Here is a 27,248-nt window from a genome sequence, read left to right as displayed (position 1 = left end):
TGAAAGCATTTTGCTGTATTTCAAGAATAACATAAATATAAAGTACTATGCAAGATGTTCCAAAATATACAAGTCTGGTCTTGTTAAATGTCTAAAAGGCATTCCAAACCAGTAGCCTGGTGGAACCCTTTGGCTATGTAAGAATTGGTTTCAGAGCACTGAGGGAAAGGGAGGGAGTTTTTGTTACTATATTGAAAGGTCAGAGGTAAGCTGTCACGAGTATCAAAGAAACTCTGTTCTAGTGCTTTCAAGAATGTCCCAAAGTTCTCAGTCCAGTGCTCTGTATGGGTCACTAACAGCTGTAATCCTTGTAAGACTAAGGTGCTTTTGTTTATTTAAATTGCCTTCTTCCAGCATCTCAGGACCAAATGTGAAATACAATGCTGGGTAGAGACCAAAAATAAGGGACAAAAGCAAAACATGTGTGGAAGCTTTTAATGATATAGGTTTTGTGCCATCAATCTAAACAATGTTCTCTAAAGACAGCTTCTTGACATAAATCATTTCCAGCAAAAGGGGAACCAAATTTGGATGCAAATCAGGAGTGAGTGCTTGCAGAATGAGCAAAAGTTACATGGCAGGAATTGCATTAATATGTCTTATAAATTAAAAACAAAGATGAGATGCTGACAGAAAAAATGTTTAACATAGAAAAGAAAGAGGAAAAAAACCCCAGTCCTACATCTGATGGTCTTCTCAAATGTGAAGTAATCAAATACTGTGAACGTTAAACTATTATGTACCAGAATAACAGAAAACAGATGGTTATTGTAACAGTCTTGGGAACAGCCCTGCATTGGCCAAGGGGCAAACTGTCCTGACTTGGATTGCCAAATTCTATAATGCTCTAAATTTCAGCTGAAAAGTGGAAGACATCAATATATATATATAAAACCAGTTAAATGAATATATGCTTGAGTAATTTTGAAGGCATGGGCATGATAGTACCCCAAAGAATGTTTCCAAGAGCAGCTGATGTGGATTAGCTAATGGGGACTCAAACATTCAATTTATAAAACTCTCCAGAAATTACTGTTGTGCAGGTAGATTTGAGGTAGGCAAGCTGTAGGATGGGAGGAAGCCCTAATCAGAATTAATCCCTGAAAACCAGTCCCAAAGCATCTGAGAGTTGGATGTAGTGTGGAGAAAAATGGACTTGGTTTCTGACACTAAGCATAATTTCTGTCTACATTCATTTTCTGGCCTTTCTTCTGTTTTTCTCATGTAGTTATGAGTTCACCTAGCTTATGTTGCTTCTATGAATTGACTTCCAACTTAGCTTCACTGACCTTCCTTTTCATGACTACTGGATTAACGTGAATTTATCAAAACACAGTCCTACTGAGCAAATATTGCTGAACAAATGACAAAGAGCAAATGCATATTGTGATCACCTGTGTATACCATCAGTCATGATACCTCAGATGGAAAATATAGAATAGAAATTCAGTAGAAATAGAAATTCAAATAGAAATTCAGTCTGTGGAATGGTTATATAACAATTAAAAAACATGACATCACAGGTTAAATGGCTAACTCAGTGCTAGAGGTGACCTGTTTAACATCTAAGCTTTCAATCTCTCGTGCCTCATACTCAGGCAGAGTGAGAGTCACAAATGGAGGAGAACATGTAGGATCGATGTTTGCCTTTAAACTACAAATCAAAAAGTGAAATACATTTCTAAGCAAGTTGTTTCCTAATGTTAGAATTAAAATTAGAGAGGCAGCAAGACAGACTCTAAGGATGTATCTGTGCCTACTTTTTAAACTTTTTTTTTAAAGATAATTAGCACTTCTGTTAGTGTGAGTTTTCTCCCTTTCTATTAGTTTCTCTTGGGATGGAAGCAGACATGCTAGCAGAATTTAGAAGCCTGTTGAGTACTTTGCATTACCAGCTGATGTAAAACATATACACAAACAAACATATATATGTTTGGAGGAGAAGTAGGACTGTAGTAAAGGAAGGTCCAAACTAAAGAAAAGAGGAGATGGTTTGCCTAAGGGAAGCATCTGTTTGGTGTCTAAAGGAAAATCTGGAAATTTCAAACACATAAGCTGGTGTGTATAGAGCCAAGTGAGGATGGCAAGTTCAGTTTAGTCTTACAAATTTAACAGCATGTTGCTCAAGCATCTGAGTTGCAGCATAGAGTCCCTAGGTTAGTATGGCTAACCAAACTGAAAACAAAGCTGAAATAAACAAATACAGGGGCCCCCTGCTGAAATTTAGCAGGTCCTGCCTTGTCCTTACTAGTCGTGCAAGTCTATGCCATTCTTGTGCCCTGAAAGGCAAAAAAGTCCACATAATAGAAGCAGCATAACAGAATTTATTGTATGTACTTTTGGAATAGAAAACATGTCTAACTAGACAGATATACCACTCTAACACTTGCTTTAGCACTTCTTGTTGAGATCTAATTTTGTCAAGCATTGATACCTCAGTTTTAGAAGAAGGTTTCTATTTTAGAGCCTGGGAAAATGAGCAATACAGAGATGTCGAAGTGCCTTAATACAGGTTATAGTGTGAGTCGTAATGAGCACGTCATTCCTTTGCAGTAGAGGAAAGGAACAGAGGGCAGGAACTTTGTGTAACTCTGTACTACTGGAAGTGTTTCCATGCAGTGTCATTTTTGTCAAGCCTTGACAGCCGGTCCACATACACAGACTTTGCCTTTTTTGTTTTCTTTTTCTGAGATAATGTCTTAGTTTGACAGACATTTAGTATAAATTAATCAAGAAGATATAACTGACCACAAATGATGCCATACTAGAACTGCCTTATGTTTTCTGGACTTGAACACCAAGCAAGTCTTGCTTTAGAGTTCCTATCTGACACCAGCTTTTGCCCAGAAATACAACGTTGCTGTATATTTTTTTTTCTCTATATTAATCTGACTTCAAATGTTTTCTTGCTCTCAAACTGCATAACTCTTCTGCTGCCAGTGTGGATTTGCCAGAGGAGGGAAGGGCTGAAGGCGCTGTAACTCTTTATATCAGTGGCATCCTCAGGGACACTTGTGCTTTATGTTACTGCCTGTTCCTACTGTTCTTCCATTGCATTTCAGCTCATGCACAGCCCAGGATTTTTTCTAATGGGAGCAGTATCTGTATTCATCATGATACACTGTAATTAAGTTCAGTTCTACCTGGGAAGACACACAAAAGATTGAGACATGTGAAGGTGAAATTCTGACTTGTCAGTATGCACATTTTCACTGCAGAGCCAACCTGACTTGATCTAGCATATATGAAACACCTTTTCTCAGACTGGTATCTAATGCTGGGGCATTTATTAGCAGTGGGGCAAGTGAGCTGCCTTATAAATGCATTTGGTAGGTATACATGCTCTCTGGCCTTCCGTGAAGTTGCTGGCTGTGTTAGTGACAAAAGAGCAATTACTTGATGTAAATAATTAGCAAACAGGGTTAGTTGTTAATAAGGCAGACAGTTTTGAAGGCAAAAGCAAATACCACTTAGGCTGCAAAAGCTTCCAGTGAGACTGTCACTGAGGTATTCAGTCTGCCTGCTGCAAAGTGATCTGCTGTGAACTCAGCTGGCTGCTCTGTATCTCTGTTCCCTGAACTCTAAATTGAGATTTTTCCTGAGGAGGGGATGTAGAGAGGGAGGTGCTGATCTCTTCTCCCTGGGATCCAGTGATAGGACGAGTGGGAATGGTTCAAAGCAGCACCAGAGAAGGTTTAGACTGGACATTAGGAAGCATTTCTTTACTGAGAGAGTGGTCAGACACTGGAAGAGGCTTCCTGGAGAGGTGGTCGATACCCCAGTGTTTAAGAGGCATTTGGACAATGCCCTTAACATCATGCTTTAACGTTTGGCTAGCCCTGAAGGGGTCAGATGGCTGGCCTAGATGACTGTTGTAGGTCCCTTCCAACTGAAATAGTCTAGTCTATTGTATTTTGACTGCTCCCAAATCGTGACTCTTACTGGTGTAGTCAGCCTTTTGATAGTGGAATTTCTGGGGTAGCATCTCTTCCAAATTCTGTGGGTTGCAGAACAAACTGAATAGACAAAACAAAATGCTGATGACCTGGTGATATCCCATAAAGAGGGAAAGACTTGAGAAAGAAGGAGCATACATGAAGCTGCAGGATAGGGCTGGAAGAGTAGCCTGCAGTAAAATAAATAGATTGCCAGACTGGAAAAAGTGGAACTCAGCCTTCTTTGTATATCCTTAACCACCCTGACTAGTATAGGCTTAGGGCATTGTCAGTCTTGGGTTAACAGTTTTTCCGTGTAATGCAAGGCGCAACATGCAGACTATAACTTGGCCCAGCTCTTCAGTGAAAGCATCTCCCAAGGATATTTAAATCTCGCCTTCCATTTACAAAACCAGATTATAACTGCAGAAATAAATGATGGAAGGTAGATGTGTGAAGAATACTGCTAGGTCATTAAACATCTAGTTCTCATGACCTATGTTTGCAGGATGGCATAGTAACCTGAGATCTTTAATAAAGCAGAAATGTCCCTACACGTCTCAAGAACATAGAGGTCTCATATTTTTTTATGCCAGTGTAAATCAAGTTTGAAATTCTTGGAAAACTTGCCAAAAATATTTTGACCGTATCACTTCAGACCTGAGACATAAAAATATATTATAGAAAGATAGACAGATGAGTGTCCTAATACCAATTTTCTGCCTTATAAAATCTGTTATTTTTTGAGTTGATAGCATTATTAATGTGAGATTTGGTAACAGCTGGATTTATTTACATTGAAAATATTTGGAGAGGTGAAACTCTTTTCAAGATCTGTGCGTGAACCTGAGTCTTGCTTTGAGAGATTTTAGTGGAATCTGCTGCTTCTCTCTCTGAGCTTGCTCACACAGCGAGCTTTTTGAGTTAAGCATTCTCCCCAGCTCAGTTGACTTATTAGCCTCTGAGCCAAAATGATACTTAAACACCATAAATGGTAAATGTTGCTGAGGCAGTCCTTTTGCACGGCTCAGACTAGGCATTATTTGGCAGTTAACCACATGATTCTGGCAAACAGATTCTTCGAGTATAATTAAATCTCCTATAAGACTAAACACTGCAAGTTGTTTGCAGTGTTCTGAATGTAAGGCAGCAAACTCTCTATTCTTTACATGTCCTTGACGTATGACCAGTTGTAAGCCTGATCTTGTGCAGCTGAGTTATGGCATTGAAGATGTGTATGTGCAGTGCTAACCCAACTTTAGCTGAGAACTGGACTAGACAGTCTCTACAGGTCCCTCCCAAACTCAGTTATTGTGTGATTCTGTGCAGTGTTGAGTATGCTGAAGTCCTGATACTTCAACAGGAGATGTCAGCATTCTGCAACTCACGTTAAAATGTCTTCAGTACATCTGGGTAGGCAAATGAACAAGAAAATTTACTAGAACAGATGACATCTATAAAATGTTAACTATTTTGACTACAGACCGGGTAAAACCCAAGTCCAGTCTTGGGAAACCTTGAAGTTTGTATCCTGACCTAGATTTTCTTCACTCCTGTTTCAACAACAAATCTGGAAATGGAAATGCCACAGTGTAGTTATTGATTCTTTTTTTCCTTCTCTACAAGTGTGTAGATGGTTGCATACTTGCAGTTAAGCTAGTACATGTGTATTGTATAATTGATTTATAGTAACTGTTCAGTGCAGCATGAATTTTCCATTTTTTCTTTTACATATACACCTTCATTCAACACAATAACTGACCTTTGTTTATCAATATAAAGAAGTTTACAGATGTGTTCAAGCAGCAAGTTCTGATCCAGGTCTAGGTTTTAAAAAATTCAAGTGTATTTAGTCTTAGGCCCACGACTAACGTTAGGGCTCCTCTTGCGATAATTTCCAGTTGGAAGATAAGTGGAGGTTTGAAGATATGTGGAGGTAAGGACTATTTAAATCCTGGATTGAGAAAAGTCAAATAATAGGAAAGCATTTTTCATCACCTTGAATTTCTATTAATGCAGGTTAATAGATAAAGGGATGTTTGATATGGTCACTGTAGATTGATTAGCTTACTATTGATTACACAAACACAGGAAAACAAAGTAAGAGATTCATAGAAATAGTTGTGTATCAGAGGCAATATATCTCTTTCCCATTGCCATCCAAATATGCTGAGAATCTGTACAGAAACTGGAAGACTTTAAATTCTTCTTAATCTCTGTGGATTTAATGCACTAAGCACCTTTTTTAAAACATAGATTTGGATGCCTATTAGAGATCTTTCTAATAAAGAAATGAACCCTTAGGGGTAAGGCAATGCTGTGGGAAAAGCCTATATTACTTTTGCTTTGTAGAAAACATGTGGGTATATAAGGTACCCTTTAAGTGCTTTGCTTACTATTTCTGGTCTCCCAGGCTATGTTTCCCACTGAGCTGTGCATCTTACTACTTGCTGTTTCCCAACATTCGTGCATATTAAAGCCTGAGGAAAGGCAAAAAGCATAAGGACCATATAAGTGGGATCCTTGTGGTGGACTTTTAAACTTATCACCCTGTGTAATGCCTTATCAAAAGCCTGTTGAAATGACAGAGACCACTGCTCACCAGAGAATGACCCATCTGAGCTTATGTATTATGCCAGAGCACAGCTCCGTGCAAAAATCATTAAACTTCTCTATCTCATAATTTTTAAGAGCCTTTGAGAATTCAGTGCTCTGTAAGCAGCCTTTGAGAAAATTATAGCATCTTCTGTATTATCTTTCATGATTTGACCTGCGTGAAACCAACAAGTGTGGTTACAAAATTTTGGCAGCTTTTATAAACTACTGTAAAATAAGCTAGTTGCAGTCTGAAAACAAGTTATTGAAATGTAGTTGTGTTTTATGAAGCCCACCCCATGTACTGCTTTCTGATGTTCCTCATGAATTGCTTTGACACGATTCACCTGGGGGGAGCTCACAGCAGCAGCAGAAGTTGGTTGTGGAAAGCAAAGTGAGGGAGATAACTGCCTGGGGTAGAATTTTTTTAGTCATATGGCACTACTGCTATGTGTTAACTCTTAAATTCCTTCTTTCCATTAGCAGAGGGTAACCTGCTCCTACTTGAAAGCAATAAGAAGTAAGAGTGGTGAGGGAGATGTTAAATGGCTATGGGTGATTAGAGCGTATTAACATAATAGGAAGAGATCCTCTTTTTCACAACCAGTTCATTAAGCTTGAGGATTCATAGATATATAACAAAGTCATCCTCTTATGCTAATGTCAGACAAAATTTTCCTTTGTCAGAAAGATTTCCTTTCTGGTGCCAGATGTGCCATATTTTTGTTGTCTGTAGTTTTGGCAGCAAAAATACCCTGCGGTGTTACAAAAGAAGTTTTTTCAGCCAGAGCATGGTGATTTGCAGTATCTGAGCTGGGAGCTGTACCTGTGCTTTGTTCTTTCTCTTCCTTCCCCCTGCTTTGGGCTCTGAAGCCAGCTGTCACTGAAGAGCCCATGTACTTTGAATCACAGCAGAGTTCATGTGTTGAAAGAGGCTTTGGAGGAATGAGGGAAAGCAACCCCTAAGATTGGCCTTGTGTTGTGTGCAGCTTGGCTATTTGTGTCCTGTTTTTCTTATCTCCTTGCCCTCAATTTTCTTGGTGCAAGTCACAGATTTTGTTCCTGATGTATAAGACTAGCTATCACCTAGCTGTGGCCAGGGAACGTGAGTTCTATGGTTGTCACACTCTGTGAAGCTACCCTTTTAAAAACAGTGCCTGTTTTTTTGCGTATAGTTTTCCTTGTACTACTTTCCTGGCAAAATCATTAGCCAAGTGTTTTCAAAAGGAAGTAGAATCACACAGTATCTTTTCACCATAAATGGCAACAGGAGGTATTTGCTCAATCTTGAATGAGCTGCATCCCTTCTTTTCCCAAGTACCCTCCAAAATCAAACTGACTGCTGTTTTTCCAAACAAGAGCTGTAAAGGGTAAAACTGAAGAAACCCTTACATATATTAAAATAAGCTGTGAAAATGTACAGCGCTGCAATCTTATGGTAAAATTGTGAAATGTTAAAGCCTTGCACTGCTATCTCGTGGTAAAATTGTGAAATGTTAAAGCCTTCATCAGAGGAGCACTGAGTCAGTGCATGGTGCTATGTAATAAATAAACAACTAAAAGCATTTACAAGCTTCAGAAGAATTTGAAAATAGTTAACATTCAGTCTTTATAATTTGGCCTCTACATGATTGTATCGGTGCCTTCTGAGAAAATGCAATGATTTTAGACTAAGACCAAATAAAACTAAATAATGTCTCTAAAACTGGCTATGTTGTCTCATGTAAAACATCTGCAAGAAACTAAAGTTTGTCAGTAGGTCAGTTAAATTTTTTTTTGAAGTCTAGAAATTTGCAATATCAAATTTTAAGGAAGAAATGTTACATGACATGACCCCCTATGGTTTCTTAATGAACAAAGTGTTTATGGATTAGAACTTCTTTCTAATTGTTGCTGCCAAGTCAAGAAATATAAGACAATTTTTGTGATATTCTGCTTAAATTGTTGGTACAATATATACTACTGAACAACAGTAGCATAAGATTAGAGATCCCCATTTAAAAAAAAAAACTTTAAAAGTAGGGGAGAATGCTTGTGTTTTGAAGAAAGCCTGTTCAAGTTGCTATGGAGTCAGTCTTTTTAGCCATATATTTACTGGATCCTGGATGTCACGCGTTTGAAAAGGAATACTGGTTGCCTTAGCCAAGCTAGCTTCCAATTTTTGAGCTCTTTAGATGCAACAGATTTTGTATCTGTTGGTGAAGAAATACCTTCATTGCCCCCGTGCTCCAAAGAACATCAGCAATAGAAAGGGAGAGGTTTTTAATCCTGCTTTGTAACAGGTATTGAGAAATCAGGTCATACTTCAGGGACTAAATCAGAGTGTATGTGCATTGATATACAAGAGGTTTGCAAGGATAGGAGGAATGTCTTCAGAAAGGTTATGATACGTTAAGTTGCCTTTGTTTCTGTCCCTGGAGTATTCCTCAAGTTTTGAAGATTTCAGGCTTAATAATCCATCTTAATGTGCCTCTGCATTATTACATTCAATTTGCCCTAATAATTCTTTCATCTCTCTAGTGTATCTTCTTACACTGTTGAAGCTGTACCCTTGCAAGTTTATTACTACTCATATACCATAGACTTCTAGTTTTTGATACTTAGAGTCATAGTTTTCTGTTTAAGCACAGAACTGGTCTTCATACAAGAGATCAGCATAAACCTATACGCTGCTTAAATTTAGTGTAAATGCTATTTTTAAGATTTGTGTGATGGTGAGGCAGGTTCTGACCCCCTTAATTTCAATTTGCCAGCTTCACTTACAAATAGCAAGCACTGATCAGTAACAATGCCAAGTTGTTCTTCACCCTTTAATCCTGCAGGTCACTCTTTTAGGGGTAGAGGCCTGCACCTCCAGTAAATCTTAATGTCACTCACATCAGGAGGTCTCCTCACCAGCATAGGATACATCTGCCTGAGAACTTCAGAAACTGGCATCTAACTTCTGTGTAATCTTGCTGGGTTCGTAATTTATACATGCAATTACTGTGAATTATTTGCTTGCTTCCTTTTAATGTTTATGCAGTTCTGTGCAAGAAGGTGGTTTTATTCCAGTACATGAAACTTCCATTTCTACAGCACATATTTTGGATGAGTTGGCATTGCTGAAAAATTCCTTTTTGGAAATGATTCTGCTCTTTTCCTTCTGTAGTTGCTCACACATTTCTTTTTAATAAGCTGAGGCTGTTATACTGTATTGTCTTCCTTGATTACAGAAATTCATTTATTTAGACTACATGGAACAGACACTGTCAGTCTAATAAAGCAAAGAGTCAGTTGTGAGGGATGTGGAGTGCTGCTTAATGCTCTTTGTACCAGGGCTCTGTTGGAGGCAGCTCGGTCTGTTCTGGGAGAATTGCTGTTAGAGCCTCTACTAGCAAATTCGTATCCTGGTCACTGTTAACTCTCTTGTGAGAATTGTTCCAGCTCTTTTTTGTTATCTATCCTTCTCTGAGGCCTTGAACTTCTCTGATCTGCCTCAAATCTGTTTCGCTATTGGCCTAGAACAACACGTCTGCTTTTTTCCTTTCCCCGCCCTCCTTTTCTTGCATATCTACCTTCTCGATTTGCAGTGTTATGAATTATATCAACAAAAGGGATAACAAAAACATTATCATTTGAGTGTCTTTTTCTTTTTTTTTTTTTTTGTGCCTCTTTCCTGTCTTGTTACTTTCTTGTTTTTTCCTTTTCCTCCTTTCTTCTTCTTTTCCTTCTTTTTCCCATTACATGGATTTCTGCTTTGTCTTCCATGTCTATTACAGTTTGAGGGACAAAGGGATTTTCTGCAAGGCATTAGAGTAGTGAAGGAGCATGTACTTGCTTAGTGCTGCAGGTGTTTGAAGCTGTTTCACTGAGTAAACATTACAAAACAGAAGAAGAAGGTGAACCATGGCAGTTTATTACTGTACATGTGTTTGACCCAACTTCATGGCTATTTTCTATACAGCATTAGTCACTTACAAGAAGGTGCTATAGGAAGCCCTAAGACTGATCAATGTGGCCTGATGGCGAATCAGGCATTTCAGAGTAGTGAGTCCATAATACCGAGCTGAGTGGGTCTCAGTCAGGTCCCATATTTCCATTCTCACATGCATCAATGTCTCACTGCTCAGTGCCAAGAAAAGACCTACGACATAAGCCAGTGAGACAAAATTTTGGCTAGAAAAAGCTTTGCTAGAGAAGAGGAAAAACTTCCTCTCTAGGCTGCTTCCAAATTTACATTGAGCTCAAATAACCCTGGGACAAGCTTAACTTTTTTGCTTCCAGGAGGTTCAGTGGACTTGCTCAGTGAGGTGCTTTCAGTTTTTCTGATCACTATCCTTTTATGAATGGTAGTTTTTTTCCAGCCTGGCACTTTATGTTGCTGTAATACTATTTTGGATGATCTTGATACACCTTTGAAAATTTTGAGGTAGGAATAAGCAAAATGAAGCTATTTTCATGTATGGACAGAAAGTAGGGTTGGCATTTTAAAGGCAAGACGTAAGAGATCTGAACTCAAGCTAAATAAAACAAAAAGTGTATCCAAGTGACCGATAAATATTTATGACTTCTTACATTTGGTCATAATCACTACTTTGGCTTCAGAAGTGTCTTTGCTCAGGTCCTTCCTGGTCTAGTGTACCTTATAGGTCACAGTTAAATGATCTTGGTTCATAGCCTCTGAATCCAAGACAGAAGAGATCACTGTGGATACTGGAAATTACATATTTATCACAGATAGATTTTATTTTTAGGAGTGATTAATTTAACTCCAGCACTCATAATCTGATTTTACAGCCTCAAAATAAACCCCCAAAAACCAGCAAACCCTAATCCAACAGTTTGTTCTGTGATACATGTTGACTTCAGGTTTCAATCTTTCCCATCATCAATCCATTGGCCAGGAGAGGAGTATGGTGAACTCAAAACCATTTGATATTGACCATCTAACAATCTGAATGGTTTGTAGTTTCATACAAAGTGATGAATCCTGTATTCCTGTGACTTTACACTTTTTAACACATCAATCACAAGTGGTGACTTGTAACATATCTTAAGATTTTTATGTGAATTTAGCAGTGATTGAAGGCATTGAATTGTTGGTTACAAGTTATTGGGGGTTTTTTTTTGCATCTGAGCATGTGCACTTGGGGAAAATTAGTGTGAATTTCTGTGTGGTACTCTATGATATCTGTTAACAATTATTTAAGAGGATCCCTGGAGGAAGGACAGTTCCATTCCCATTTCTTGCTTTCTGCTTACACTACTTGCAAGGCAAAACAGCTATACTGGGTGGTTTCGGTGATTTTTTGCCTTCTGATAGCTGAAACAAGACCACTGACTCAAAATCAGTTTGAACCTAAGGTCCGTTAAAATTTGTTATGAAACTTCCAGTAAGAGATCCCTTTTGTTCTGTTCTCGACTTCACAGAAAAGAAGAGCAGCAAGAAAGCAGAAAGTGCACAGGCTGCCAAGTTAAACAAGACATTTGCACCCATCTTCCTTAAAGGCCTGACTGACCTCAAAGTAATGGATGGAAGTCAGGTGATAATGACTGTGGAGGTATCAGGTGCGTAGCTATAGAACAGCATTATTTAAAAATGTTAAGTCCTGCTACAAAGTATGTGCTTTTTTCCACTGTCCTTTTCTTTTAGCATGCCTTCAGTTTTGGAAATAATATTTCTAGGAACCAATTTTTTAAAAGTAAAAGCTAGGCTTGTCTAATCTGATCTTCATGGTGGATGAACATTGTCTAGTGTTAATGTATTGTCCTATACATGTATTGGAATAAAGATAAAAACAACAAGAAGAAGGTTATTATTGGGTCCTGCTGTCACACTAGAACTAAGTCTTAGTGGACTTGTAATGGCTTCTGCTGTGAACCAAACAATACTGAATTCCTGTCAGGTGGAGTAAGATTAGTGTGGCAGAAAAGAGCAGTGCTAGTACGACCTTTGGTAATAAAATCCTTGATAACCACTTTCTGGGATCTAGCACTGATTGTAGCCCTCTATTGTATGCATGCTTCCCTTATTCATTTGTATTTTAATTGTAATGTTAGACTTGGAACTGTTCCCCATTACACAACATCAACAGAGTTAATGAAATTCCTGAATCTTTTGAAGATGAAATTGCAAAACCAGGTGGCAGAAAACAACCAACCTTGTTCATTTTCTTAATCAGTATGTGGTGGGGTTTAGTGTGTGTCTCTGATTTTTTTGTTGTTTCCTATTTTTCAGCAAACCCACCTCCTGAAATTATCTGGCTGCACAATGGGAAAGAAATCCAGGAGACAGAAGATTTCCACTTTGAGAAGAAAGGCAATGAGTACAGTCTGTACATCCAGGAAGTATTTCCTGAAGACACAGGCAAATATACCTGTGAAGCCTGGAATGAATTAGGAGAAACTCAAACTCAGGCTACATTGACAGTACAAGGTATAAAGTTCTTCTCCACCTTAGGAAATGCTAAAAGAAAATAATCCTAATGTGCTGGAGGAGTGTCTATTTAAAGTACATGAGTGTTTATAACGTCTGTTGTGAAGGATGCTAGGAGTTCTCAGTCTGTGTCTGAATTAAAAAGGATATTGAGCAGAAGCAACTTTAAAAAAAATCTTTTCACTCTGGAACATTATGTTACTATTTAAAAAATGCATTCCTGAGTCCTATTCCTAGGGGCAGTGCAAAACTTCTGCTAAATACAGCTTCATATTATAACTATAAGGCTTACTTAGATATGGATTTAATGTAAACCATTTAATGATGTTTTTCTTTCTAATTAAAGCCCTGAGTATTTGGAAAATCTGTCTAGGAGCCAGGTATCCTGGCTTTAATATTAGCATTGTAGTGGTAGCAGGTGAGGAACACATGATTTCTGCAATTTGAGAAGTAGCTGCAAAAAATTTGGCTTTGAATCCCCACATATGATATAAATCCCACAGTAAACACCAAAGTACCTACAAACTTCCTGTGATTGGCCATTCGCTACCTTCATGACAGCGGACTTAATCTAATCTTACTGTATACCAACATTTTCCCGAAGTCATTACTGAGAATTACTGGAAATCAGTGGGAGACTTTTATTATTTTTAATGTAAAGGATCTTAACCCCAAGCTTTCAGAGAGCTGTGCCTCTAGGGGTGGGTCTGTTGTCTGTTGTCACTATCTGCTCTGAATTCAGATCTTTCTCTGTTCTCTAAGCTCCCCTGAGATCTAGCCTCAGGGTCAGTTTTCTACATTAATTGCAATTTTATGCAGTTGTTAATGGTGATTTATTACATAAGTTCTCAACTGCACAGCAGTCACAGTACTGTCACTTGCCCTTAAAGCTATTCCTACCCATATTCTCTAAGGACAAATCTTCAAGATTCCTTTTAGGGCAGCTTTAAAGTTCCTTTGTTTTGCTCTAAATAAAGGCTTGGATTGAGTCAGTAAAGTGACAAGTAAATGTTTAATTTTAGTACCAACACAAGTTAATTTCAAAATTAAAACCTGACTTATTTTCAGATTAAAAATTTATACCCTGCATCTTCAAAATAGCTTTGCTTGTCTGTGATTTGCTTTCCCTGAGATTAGTTAGTTTATTAGTTACATTCAAGCTCGGCATTTTCTCCCGATTTGTAAACTGTGTTTGTATACTACAGAACCTCAGGATGGTATTCAGCCCTGGTTCATTAGCAAACCAAGATCAGTGACGGCAGCTCCTGGGCAAAATGTCCTTATATCCTGTGCCATTGCTGGAGATCCTTTTCCCACTGTTCACTGGTTTAAAGATGGGCAAGAAATAATGCCAGGAACAGCATGTGAAATCCTGCAAAACGAAGACATCTTCACACTAATCTTGAGGAATGTGCAATCTCGTCATGCAGGGCAATATGAAATTCAGCTCAGGTATGTTTGCCATGAAAAGAGCTTGTTCCCTTGTACCAATTAGTTATATTTACCCTCAAGTTGAAATTCCCACCTGAAAAAGACAAGAGTTCCCTCCTAATCACACAAAACTGTAGGGTCTTAAAGGAACAAAATATTTCTGAGGGATGAAAAGAATTAGTAAAACTCAAAGAGGAAAGAGGAAATACAAGAAGAGTCAGAAAGAAGTACAAAGCCTTATAGAGTTTCCTTTTGGGATCCTGAAACACAAAGCTTTGCGGCAGCAGTATGGGCAACAATTTGGGTTTCTAGCAAGGGAAACCACAGGCAGTGTCTTGATTTTGGAGCTGTTGGTTATCATGTTTGTCATCTCTCTGGATATTTGTAAGGATGGCTGCTTTCCATGGGAACAACCTGGCCAGGAAGGGTCATTCCACAAGGTTATGACCCGTACCTTTAAGGGGAGAAAGTGTTTCCTGGCCATGTTTGAAATGTCTGAATTTTATATGGAAGTTTTAGTCTCCTTTTTCTGAGATATCTTTGAAATGAGGCACCCTGATGCTTTGAACTTACTGTCATTCCTACAAAATTTGGAAGAGCTGTTTTGAATTTATATTGTTTTCTGATAAAATAAATGTCCTTTCAGTGAGGAATTAGATTTTTTTGGTTCTTTACCTTGTAGAAAATGCCACAGCATTTTTCACCTCCAATGGCAAAGATTGGGTGTAGTTATATATCCCCTAGGTGGTTATAGAAAACTTAGTGCACAACTTTAAGACGATGTTATCATTCTCTGCTATTTACTGTGCATAGGTGTATGGCCTTTCTTGGCTAATATTTGTGACATTCTTTATTAAAATTTATTTAACCATCATGGTCATTTGAATCCATTACACTGGAAGAAAATTATCTGCTCTGCTCCACATAATAGCATTTTAGTCCAAACAGACTAGTCCAGTAGGCACTTTAGACAGATACTATCCAATATTACAAAGTGTTAGCATTGCAGTTCTGCACTGCTTGCCTGGTTTATGGTGGGTTTTGTCTTTTTTCATGCTATAAACAAGTTAATTTTGTTTCATATACTTCAGTCTAGTACAAAATTTTAAAACTGAATTGTCCTGTACCTGCTTGTGAATAAATTACTCCTGTCTTCCTAACCCAAGGAGGAGGGCATTCCTTAATGAATTTAATCCATTTAGTCTCTAAACAATGAATTTAATTTTTTTGTAGTTATAGTTTATTTTCCAGCCAGTGTTGCCCAAATGACAGACGTATCACTTTGTAGTTGCCTAGCTCTAAGGTATGCTTCCATAGACTCTCACATGCAGCCACAAACTAGCCTAAGTGTAGTTTAATATTTAAAGTCAGATGAGGCACTTGCTTTTCACCAGAAAAGGGTGCTTTGGAAAATTATAGCTGTTATATATCAAGATTTCCTATAATGAGGTTTTTCTACATTTATTTTCAAGTCTTATTACTAACATTTGTGTTGGTAGAGCCATATGTGCCATGACCTTTTTGCAAATTAGCTCTTCAGTAGATTTAGACCATTTTTACTCTGCAGTAAACTGTGAACTGACTCATTGCAGAACAATTGGCTTGTTCACAATCAGCTAAGGTCATCTAGGGCATTCATAATGCTGATTTGTGCAGGTCATGTCTGCATACATCCTTGTATCTAAGAAAAGTCTCTTTGGGGATCAGTGGCATTTCTAACACTCAGTACATCTGGCAGGATTAGAAACACCAGTTCAGTTTCATGAAGGCCACTAACCTCTACGTGAGAGAGCAGGCCAAATTCTGAGATTTGCTACCTTCTGCTGGTACATTTCCACACTTGGGTTTGTGTGCCTTGGATGTGCGCATCTTCTCATGATATGCTGGTGGATTCTCTTAAACTGAAAGAGAATGAGATATTTAAGCAAAACTTCAGGGGTGATAGAAGGAAGGAGAACAGGAAGAACAAAAAGAGCCAGGAGAGCTGTGTGGAAGACTTTGTTGTGGCTGACTTGAGTAAGTTGGCTTTAGTGATCAGGTGTAGTTGGTGATCACCCAGGCCAAATTTGTCACTTAAGACATTTGTCAAAGTGGAAGACGGACAATATCATGACTCTAGAACATAAAAGATTGTACACTTAAAAAATAAATTATTTCAGAAAATTAGCAGAGAAGAACAATTTTTTGAGGGGTGAGGAGAAGTAAAGTTGCAGCTAGAAAACACAGCAGATTACACGCTCATTTCAGTTATTCCCTAATCCTTTTACTGGAGAAATAGCTGGGGATCCCACAAAGATCAGTACCTTCATGATGGCCTTTTCTAATCCATAGGGAGTAAAGCCAAGATGCAGTTAGAGCAAGGGGAATGCAGATACCTCTTTTTACCCTGCTGTCATTTGTAAAATTTCAGTTACTGTTTGGGGAACAGAAAGCCTTATGCTTTTAGGCAATTGCTTATATACTATGAATAACAGAGATGTAACTGCTTCGGGAATATCCAAGGAGCCGAATGTCAGCTGGATGACTTCAAGTTTGCAGTAGAGCTAAAATAATGTTCAGCAGCAAATAGTCTTGTGTAAATAGCATTTGAACTGCCTGCATTTGTCTTGAATACTTGATTGAGAGTTGTTTATATATTCAGAAACAGTCTTAACAGTACCTGAGAGGAGGACAGCTGCGTTTAGTGTCTTTCAAAAACTTCTACAAAGTCCATTAAAAATATGGAATAATCAAGAAACCACAAGTCAATTCACTAAAGAGTTTATAGAGAAGTTGACAGTGGGCTATTTTTAAACGTGATCATTTTCTTTTCAAATGTGCAGCTTCTTTTCATGTGTTAATTTTAGAAGCATGTTGCATAGCTGCCTTTAGGGAGTCGTGCCTTCTCCAACTCCCTTAATTTAGTCTGGGCATGGTTTCCTACCAGTGTTAATTATTTTCCAGTTTTCTTCTCCATTATTCTTAAGCTCTAAATTCTGTCCTAATACCTCCACAGTTCTCTTTTTGTGTTGTCTGCTCACAAATTAAAACTCCGGTCTTAAAAATTTAGATTTAACAAAAGATCTATTTGCCTCTTCCTGGTTCTTTCTCCTTTGATCAGAGTGAGCTGTCAAAGGTGTGTAGCCCAGTGCGATCCTCATGTGATCCATCAATGTTTGCGTCTTGGCTTTCTGTCTTTCCTTCCCTCAGCATTATTTAGAATATGTGTTTGCTTTGCCTTTTACTATATAGCAGATGACTAAATCTAACTTTTAAGAAGGTAGTCATTGTAGCCTTTCCTGGTCCTTGTTTTAACCCCCCCCCAGACCTCTGATTCCTTTACACTTGTGTTCTTCATTTTAATTGTCCTAGTAATGTTCCATTGAGCCTGTTACTTCCCAGGCCTGAAGGAATGGTGTTGAATAAATATGAAAAGAACAACAGATTTGCCCACTACTGTGGTTCATCTATTGAAATTTGAACATTTTGCAGCCTGTAAAATGGCAGCCCATGCAGTGGAGGGATAAGAAATAAATCAGAGTCCCTGTGAAACCAGCATGATTGAAATGGGAATTAACAATCCTTTTTTGACTCAGAAAACCACAGATATTTTTCCTCCTCCTGTCCTTTGCATCCTTCCAGTGATGTAAGCACTGGTATCTTTTTAACCATGTATGACTTTCCCATGTTCTTTCAGTCATTGTGTAGACTGTAAATGAAGAGGTAAGCAAAGAAATGGGGAGTACTGGACAGAGGCTGTGCATTTTAGGCAAAGCCTTTATCTTTATAACAGCACAGTCAATATGAGAGATCTCAGAAATCCTCCTGCAGATCCTTAAACAAATCATCTGCTTTGTTAAGTTTTGTCTTCTCAGATGAGTTTCTCTTCTCCCCCACCCACTCCATCTTCCGTAAAAGTTTTGTTAGTGTTGATTAACTTTATTTAGAGATTTTGATAATCTGATTAAAATCAGAGGTAAACGTTCATCTTGTAAATCAGTGGTACTTCTATTACTCTGAAATTCAGGTTATATAAAAATCAGTTGTAAGATTACATTCCGTTACCAAACAGTAAATATAGTTCTGTCTTTCTGTAAAATAGTTTGCAAACCTAGTTTTCTGCTATCAACACATTGTCTATTTTTAGGAAGGAAAACCATGACCCCTTGCCATTCCATTCTCCCACTCAGTGATGTAAAATGCAAATAAAATGGTTGGTCTTTCGGGTACTAAAAGATTTTGGCCAAACCCTCAAGTGAGGTAAATCAGTGCATCCTCTTTGAAGCCAGTAGAGCTGCTTTACTTTATGTCAGCTGAAGTTGTGATCCAGTAGATTAGTTGCTTTCTTTGGGGTCAAAGCTTCATGGAGTCTGGACTTTCTCTCCATTTAACTAACTCACAAAAGAGTTGCAAAACCTCATTCTGAGGCTTTACAGTCACCTGCACTGAAGCACCAGCTATACGTAGGGTTCAACTTCTTTGACCCTTTCAGTTCATTCTTAAAAAAATGTAATTTACTCTGCAATACTTGTTTCATACTTGATAGGCCATAGGAATTTTCAGTGTGTCCCCCACTATAAATAACAGTGCTTTTTTTTTTTTTTCTCTTCCTCCAGAGAGTGCTTTGTAGGGACACACAGACAATAAGTCTCATCTCAGGTTCAGTGAAAATATTTGAGTAAATTCTGCCAAGAAACTAGTATTTCAAGATATTTTGAACATAAAAGCCATTCCAGGGAAAACTGATCCCACAATAGGACAGAGAGCTATTTTTAAAATTGCTTCAGGCTTTGCAGCTGGGGTTTTATTTGTTTTTGTTGGGGGGGGGTGGGGGTGGTATTATTATTCCTTGACATTTTAAAGATAAGTCCTGCATAGGTTTTATTCTTGTCTATCGTTATTCCACAATAACGCTGCTAAGAGCCACTACGATCTGTCTTTGTCTAGAGTTTTGTTGATAAAATGCCAACATGGAGAACATCCGTGTTGCAAAGTAATAATGTTATTGACAGGATTCAAAACAGCAGAGAAGTGAAAGACTTGAAGTAGTGCTTGTGTACTGCAAAGATCTATCTTTATTAACTGCCCCTATGTATCTTGTCTTGCTTAGATTCTGAAATTGCATAAATGTAAAAATATTTACAAAGTTTATTCTTGATTGAATTTGGTATCTAAACCATCCAGTCCTCCTTAATTTTTCTTGGCTTGTTTCTCTTTTTCCATTTTGTGATGTCCAAGGTGGGTCAGTGTTATTAACTTCACCTTTTTAGACTCTGCAGCTGAATTCAGAAGACAAAATTATTTTCTCCTTGCTCCTAAAATCAGTAACAAAACTCACTTTGATTTCACTGGGAGCAGGACTTGCCCTGAGAAGGCTACACTTTTGAACAGGGATATGATGAATCAAACACAGACTTGAGGTTTGTGTCCAGTGGCCTAGTTTTCAACCATTCACTTGAGTCAGAAATCATAATTAAGATCAAAAAGCTACCTTGTGAATAATTTTTCCATCTAGGTACTTCTATGCCACGCTGTTGCCATAATTTGTAAGTGCTTCACAAGGTTTTAAAAATAGAAGGAAAAAAAAAAAAAAACAAACAACGCTCTCCTGCTTTCTTACCCCCTCCTTTATTTTCCAAACCCTGTGAAAAATAGCTTAGTTAGGAGAGGTTTACTTTGCCTTCCTTATTTGCTTCTTTGCATGTGTGAAGAATTTGCAGAGGAAAAAATGCATTGCAGAAATGGGTCCTGCAGAAATGCTATTATTCTTCACAATGGTCAGGACCACATTCAGTATCCCTAGATCCGTCTCCTGGGAGGGTGATGTCTCTGTTGCTTTAACCTCTCCCACTGGTAACACAGTTCTTGTGGGCGAATATTTTTGCCATACAGTCATGACAGAAGCTGAGCAGTGGTGCCTCCCTATTTGATGTATGCTGTAAATTGTCTATACTTCAGCTTGCATGGTTTCTCCTACTTTGTCAGCTTTGGATTGGTTTTAAGTCCTAAAGGAAGAGTAGCTGAGCTCTAGGAGACTTACAGCAAACCAGCAGGCTGCTAGCAGCCCTGTAGCAACTGGTGAATGAGAAAGTACTTGAGCAGTTTCAGAGTGTGTCTACTTTTCTTAAAAGTTTCTGAGAAGCATGGAAAAAAATAATGAGTTTCAACAGTGGCAAAAGGGGCCAGTTTGAAATGCACTGCTTGAAGACAACAGGTTTTCAGCAATATTGGTACCCTGCCACAATTTGATGCCAATCAGTATGTTGGGAAGAGGTGACATGCAATTCTTTCTATTTATCTTTCTATTTGTCCTTCCTTCTTTCTATTTCTCTTGCTTCCAAATGGAGATCCCACATAAGAGGAAGTATGAATGGCAGGTCTCCAGGACTGAGTTAAATATTCTCTGCATTGACTTGGATCCTCTCCTGCCATTTGGGTAGTTTCTTCTTGGTACTCAGATGTTCTCTAGTCTTTTTATATTGAAGAAAATTAGGGTTGTGGCTTTCAATGCTGTCCTTATGGATTGCCTTCAATAACAGTTTCTGATGTACATATTCTGACTTGTTGGATATAAAATGTTGGAAATGTTTCTATGGGTTCTTGTTAATGGTCTTAAGGTCAAATAAGATGTATTCCTACCAGCAGGGCCTTTTAATTCAGTCAACCTCACCAATTTCTTCCTGGTGTTAAAGGCTTGATTTTCATATTAGGTTGATCCACTGTTTGATTTTCTAAAGCAACAGAAAGCAAGGGAGATCCCTCTAAAAAGGTGATGGCACAAATTGCCATTATAAACACATAGCTTAGTGCTGCATCTGTGTTAATGTTCTTGCCTACTGTGTGACTTCATTGCCAGTTGCAAATGGGTGGAATTATAGTTCATTCACCCAAACAGAACCATATCTAGGAATGTATTTTCACGCGCTACTGAAAAAACGGGTCAGACCATACATTTATGTACAAACTAACAGAAAGGCACTCCAGAGTCTGTGTTTTAAACTTCAGGGCAAAGTGGAATTGAAGGTGCTCTTATCTATCAAGTCTTCTGGAGGAGAACGCAGCAGGGAAAACCCGCCTCTCCTTCCTTCCTCCCCCCAGCGCACATGTGGTTTGTTCATGTCCAGGAAATGTTTTCAGGAGAGAAAATTATTTTTGTTTGAAACAGAAAAATCATCCAGGAGTTTGTAGCCCATTTGCAAGCTTATACTTAAAATGAGAAGGACAAAAGTGTTTTCACTAATAAAAGATATGTCTAGTCCTTAATCAATTCCAGTCTGTTTTTTTAATAGCAGTTTAGGGAAGCGGTGGCAACAGTTACACAACTGCTGCCCTGGGGGAGTTAAATTTTGCTTTTGGCATCTCCTGTGTTAAGTGGAGAAGAGCTGTTTGGGGCTAAAAGAATGATATATATCTGCAGGAGGGAGGGAGCAGTGTGGGTGGGGGGAGCACTTTAAATGAATTCTTTAATGGAAGCCCTTTCCAGAAGGCATCCGTGGTATTCCTCTGCAAAAGGAAGAATAAGTACTCAGTACCATATATGGTGACACTTTTATGTTTTTTAATATAAACATGTACAGGCTGGAGCAATCCATGTAGATGGATTTTGCTGATTGGTTGGGCTGGGGGGGAGGGAAGGAAATGAGACCCTGCTTTTAATATCTTCACATTAGAAAACTTAAGGGCTTGGGTTTGAATAAATAAACAGTAGACAGAGTTGGAAAGATTTTCAACTTTGCAAAATAGACCCTTCCTCTGCCTAGATTTTCCAGCTTTTGTATTTGTTTTCGTTTAGCAAGTTTGTTTGCAGCTGTTTCATTCTGTAAATTGCTTTGATTTTGTTCAGGGAGTATGTTGTTCCCAGTGTAGACAGCAACAGATCAGTAAAAGCTACGTGAGATAGCTTGGCTCCAAATATAAGGGGACTCAGTCAACCACCACAGTGCTGGGCATAGGAAAGGAGGATGCCACACTAGGTTTGAGCTGCTCTAGTGCAACACACAATCACTTAGCTTGGGCAAGTTACAGTTTTGGAGGGAAAAACCTCTGCCTTTCTGATTTCACTTAAATATTTCAGAAACCAAGTTGGAGAATGCAGCTGCCAGGTGTCTCTGATGCTGCGGGAGAGTTCAGCTTCCAGAGCAGAAATGCTCAGAGAGTGAGTATTTTTCCCAGGGACTTGCATGGGTGGGTTCTATTTTTTGCTCCGTTAATTCCCTGCCCTTACAGACCCAGGCTGGCTGCTGTTCAACCTAATCCCCAAATGTGACCCAACAAATTGTTTTCATCATACAGGCTAAGCACATAGTACCAAGCCAGAGTAGAGAAGATCTTTTTTGTTTGTGCCCTTATATGGCTCCTGAAGTCATCATTGATGCAATAAACTAATGGAGTGTGCTCCTCTAATCAACCTCCCCTTCTATAAACACATTTTGTTCCTGCTCTGAGATTGTTCCCTGACATTTTTAAACCAGCCCCTTTCTTGGCTCTCTCTTTTCTTTTTTCGGATCATAGTGGGAGGGAATCAGCCAGCTCTGGAGAGCGAAGAGATGGTGGAGATCATGGTAAACTAACATTTGGTAGAACAAGTGGCTTCAAAAAGAACAGCAGTGAAACCAGAGCAGCTGAGGAAGAGCAGGAAGACGTCCGAGGTGTGCTGAAGAGGCGAGTGGAAACTCGGGAACACACAGAGGAGAGCCTGAGGCAGCAGGAAGCTGAGCAACTTGATTTCCGTGACATTTTAGGCAAGAAAGTCAGCACCAAAAGTTTTTCTGAGGAGGAACTGAAAGAAATCCCAGCCGAGCAAATGGACTTCCGAGCAAACCTGCAGCGGCAGGTCAAACCCAAGACCTTGTCAGAGGAGGAGAGGAAAGTTCATGCTCCTCAGCAGGTGGACTTCCGCTCAGTACTGGCCAAGAAAGGCACCCCAAAAACCCCCGTGCCAGAGAAGGTGCCACCTCCTAAACCAGCCATTACAGATTTCAGATCTGTGCTGGGCTCAAAGAAAAAGCCACCTGCAGAGAATGGCAGTGCTAACACCCCAGCACCAAATGCCCGCACCAATTCTGAAGCCCAGAATGTGACCCCCAATTCTCAAGCCCCTGTTGCCAAACCAGCAGTCAAAAAAGAAGAGAAGAATGACAGAAACTGTGAGCATGGGTGCGCAGTGGTAGATGGCGGAATAATTGGGAAAAAGGCTGAAAACAAAGTAGCAGCAAGCAAACCACCAGCAAGCAAAGGAACAGCACCTTCCTTTACAGAAAAGCTTCAGGATGCTCAAGTAGTAGACGGTGAAAAATTGGTCTTACAATGTCGGATTTCCTCTGACCCCCCTGCAGCTGTCACCTGGACTCTAGACAGCAAAACCATCAAATCATCAAAGTCCATTGTCATCTCCCAAGAAGGTAAATTAATTGAATTACAAACCATCTTGATAGCACACTGTTATATGGCTCTTGATTAATAATATTTAGTTCATTAAAGGTAATGCAGTACTTTATTTAAGTCCTGTGCCAGTAACTGTTTCCAGATGCAACTTTCTTGTTATTTCAGTGGAGTACACAAGGAACAGTATTGTTTGACATTTCTTGCAGATTCTCCTTTAACAGCCTGCAGATGTAACTTTTATAAAGTTGAACTCCTTGCATTTTTAAATGCTGTTTACATTGCTAACGCTGTTTAAGGAGCTGGTACATGACGTTTATTTAGGCTGAACTTTAAGGATTTAGAACATTGAAAACAGAATAATATTATTGCTGGTTTACAAATTCTAATTTAATTCTTCTGTATGTTTAATATTTCAGGCTTTTTATTGCAATAAGAAACACAGAAGCAAAGAGGGGTTGTGTAGTAAATTACTACAACTTCAAGTTACATAGTTAAGATCAGAGTTGACAATTTGTTTCCAGTGTATTTAATGCACCACCACAGATGCTTCTGTTGCCTTTACAGACACTGAAATATCTGAACCCCACTGGCCTGACAATTTTTAACTGGTTTCAAAACAGAGTTTGGTAAAAGTCCTCAGAGAGAATGCTTGTTGTTGTTGTCAAATTGAGTGATTTCTTTATATTCCACATCCTGGATAATCAAACCCTACTAGACTACTTTTGTATGAAAGTTAATATTATATTTAGACTAAATATATTTTCCTTGGGACAAAAATAGGGAGGATAACTGATAATACAAAAAAGCTTCTTTACTTCATATTTGTTTCATAAAACACAGAGAAAATTATACAGAGAATGATGCCATCCTACATGTTGTAGTAAAAAAGTTCACGTTCACAGTAAGAATTATAGCTTGACACTGGCGTCTGCACTCAATTGCAATCTTCCTTCATTTAATCCAGACTATTTTCAGTGTTATTAAATGAGAACCAAATGAATATGCATAATGGTTCACCACAAACAGTGAATCCTTGTGCACTGTTCCAAGCACTGAAACATGAGGTTTCTTTTAAAGTGGATGCAGTCAGAAACAACATGACTTCACATAGGGTGGGGAAAAAAGAAGGTACCTGTATTAAGGGAATACCAAAGTAAGTAGATGGAGAGATGTTAGCAGGTGTGTTGTCTGGTGTGTGTCTGAAGTAGCATTAAAATTTTATTTATGAGTACATGATGGCTTTCACCAGAGGGGACTGTATAGAACAGGGTTAACTGTCATATACATGACAAAACGTTGACTGGTGGAAATGCCATCCTTGTAAAAAGTGCTGACAGAATCAGCAAGGTGGGAGGCTGCAATTTAATCAGCGTTACACTGGAAGCAAGATTTCAGAGGTTTTCTTGGAGTTACTCAGAGTGAAAAGAAATCATGCATCTCAGAGTTTCTTGTCTCCTATCATAGTGCATCCAACAGACAGCATCTCTGCATCAAAGCTTCTGAGCTATGATAGAGCCTCCTAAAAGTTTTGAAGCTTTGGTGTTGTGGTGCTGCAAAAAGATGTTTTCTTGATTGAAATAATTGAGTAATTGACTGTTACAATCCCCCAACTCATAGTCTGTTTATAAGATGGTACTGTGGAGCTGAAAATCCACGGTAGTTGTGTTTACAGTGAAGTGATCTTCACATACAGAAATGCTCTACCACCTGCCTGAGCAGGGCGTGCAACTTATCCCATACAGTTTGTCTGGGCTAGATGACACTCTTTGTCATAACACCACAGAGCTGGCATTTTGTCAGCAGGTCACACTTTAGCTGTGCTTCCCACTGAGGTAAGGAACGAAGGTCACGACTGGAGGAGGACTCCACTGTTTTAGGACAACTTCTTGCAGTGGGTGAAGAAACTACCCTTATGTTTGAGTTGTACCTGCATTATTACACTACTACCATGCTTAAGTAGTCAGTATTACCAGCACTTCAAAGTTATGCTTTCTTTTGCACGTATTTACAAAGGATCTTAGAAAGAAATATTACACAGGGAAGTAAATGCTACAGTTTTCTCCTTTAATGGAAAGAAATGGAACGAGGATTAGAACTACTTTTTTTAAACCTTATTACATACCCTCTGGTACACTGAGGGGATGCATTGCATGATGGTCAATTTAGTTTTTTTCCTGACAGTACCTGCTAGTTTTGGCACTTGGAGAACAATGTGTTGCTGCTCTCCCACTGTGAGATGCTTTCATGCCAACTGTTAAGCAATTAACTAGGTATGCATGATACTTACTTTAAGTTCCATTTTTCTAAGAGATTGATTTTTCTGTTTTTCCCTAACTAGGAACACATACATAGTTGAAGGAACCAAGGGAGTAGAAGGAATAATTAAAGCTACAGATTAGAACTGAGAAAGAAAAAATTCAGGATTAATATCAGGAAATACTGTTCAATAGAGAAACTGTATGGATTAGTCTCACAGGAAACATTTGGAGCAGCTTGCAACATAGAGAGCAGCAATAAAACTGGATGTGTTACTCAGCAGCCCAATGAGAAAACCTTTTGCCCCAAATGCTGAAAAGGCAGATTCGTCACACCCACAGGTGTCATGTCCTTCAGCAGCAGTGCCTTTGGCCAACCTTGGAGCAGAATTTAATGGGCTCTGGAGATAATCCCCTAGAGTTATCCTCAGCTGAAAGAAGGTTGAGGCTGTGGGGGAGAGGGGTTCAGAGCAAATGGACCTAGCTCACATTAATGGGCTTAGATCTTGCAAAGGTGTTTTTTATTTCTTTGGTATGACCTTGCCCCTCTTGTGTTCAGCAACAAAATCCACTATGGAAGTGGATAGACTGGGTCTAGTCTAAGCTATTTCACCAACTGGTTTTATGCTGTTATGTTTGGTGGTGATCACTCGTTTTCACGTATGGAAAATTTTCCAGAGGCATCTCACAGAAGAATAACTTACTTGTTCTTAATGAGCTGGTTACTGGAAAATCCTCTATCTAAAGTGAGACATCTCTATTTGCTTCTTATAATACTACAAATCCATCTTAGTATCAGCCACTGGCCCACAACCTATTCAATGTAAGTAACACATGAACCTGCAGAATACCATGTATTTGTCTTTTGGAAACTAAATTAACCCCCTCTGTCTTTGCCAGAAAGCAAAAAGAGAGAGCAATTTGCTGACCTCCTGGTGCCAAATATATTGTGAAGATAAATACACAAAATCTCTTTTCAGGAACACAAGTGGCATATTTGGCAAGGAAGGACAGTCTTAAAAGTATGTTTGTGTGTAGCAAGTTCACAGGAGAGGCAAATTAACTAGTCCCTTGATGTAGTCACTCATTGAAAGTAACTTTCCTTGCCATATTAGTCATAGCTGATAGTAAGGCCCTTTACCTGTTAGAAACAACTCTATTCACACATCTCCCCTGAGTTTGAAGAGGCTAACACTACACTGCCTGTCCAAAGCAGTTTAGTCATTAGTGTGCAAGAGAAGGGGGGTTGTT

At 38.8% G+C, this 27,248-nt stretch overlaps 1 protein-coding gene across 5 annotated transcripts in view; it reads left to right on the top strand.

Moving 5' to 3' along the window:
* Window positions 1-27,248, top strand: part of MYLK (myosin light chain kinase) — a 217,428-nt gene that overhangs the window by 119,599 nt on the left and 70,581 nt on the right. For all 5 annotated transcript variants that reach the window (XM_026852940.1, XM_026852938.1, XM_026852937.1 and 2 more), the window contains 5 exons: window positions 11,943-12,080; window positions 12,751-12,948; window positions 14,154-14,400; window positions 22,433-22,513; window positions 22,870-23,759. In XM_026852940.1, coding sequence (XP_026708741.1) covers window positions 11,943-12,080; window positions 12,751-12,948; window positions 14,154-14,400; window positions 22,433-22,513; window positions 22,870-23,759 — 1,554 coding nt within the window. The remainder of the gene's footprint in view (window positions 1-11,942; window positions 12,081-12,750; window positions 12,949-14,153; window positions 14,401-22,432; window positions 22,514-22,869; window positions 23,760-27,248) is intronic.

Source organism: Athene cunicularia, assembly GCF_003259725.1.
Source record: "Athene cunicularia isolate RWA chromosome 7 unlocalized genomic scaffold, athCun1 chr7_part1, whole genome shotgun sequence".
Classification (NCBI taxonomy): Eukaryota; Metazoa; Chordata; class Aves; order Strigiformes; family Strigidae; genus Athene; species Athene cunicularia.
Note: the sequence above shows the minus strand (reverse complement) of the source record. Positions and strands in the feature narration are given on the sequence as shown.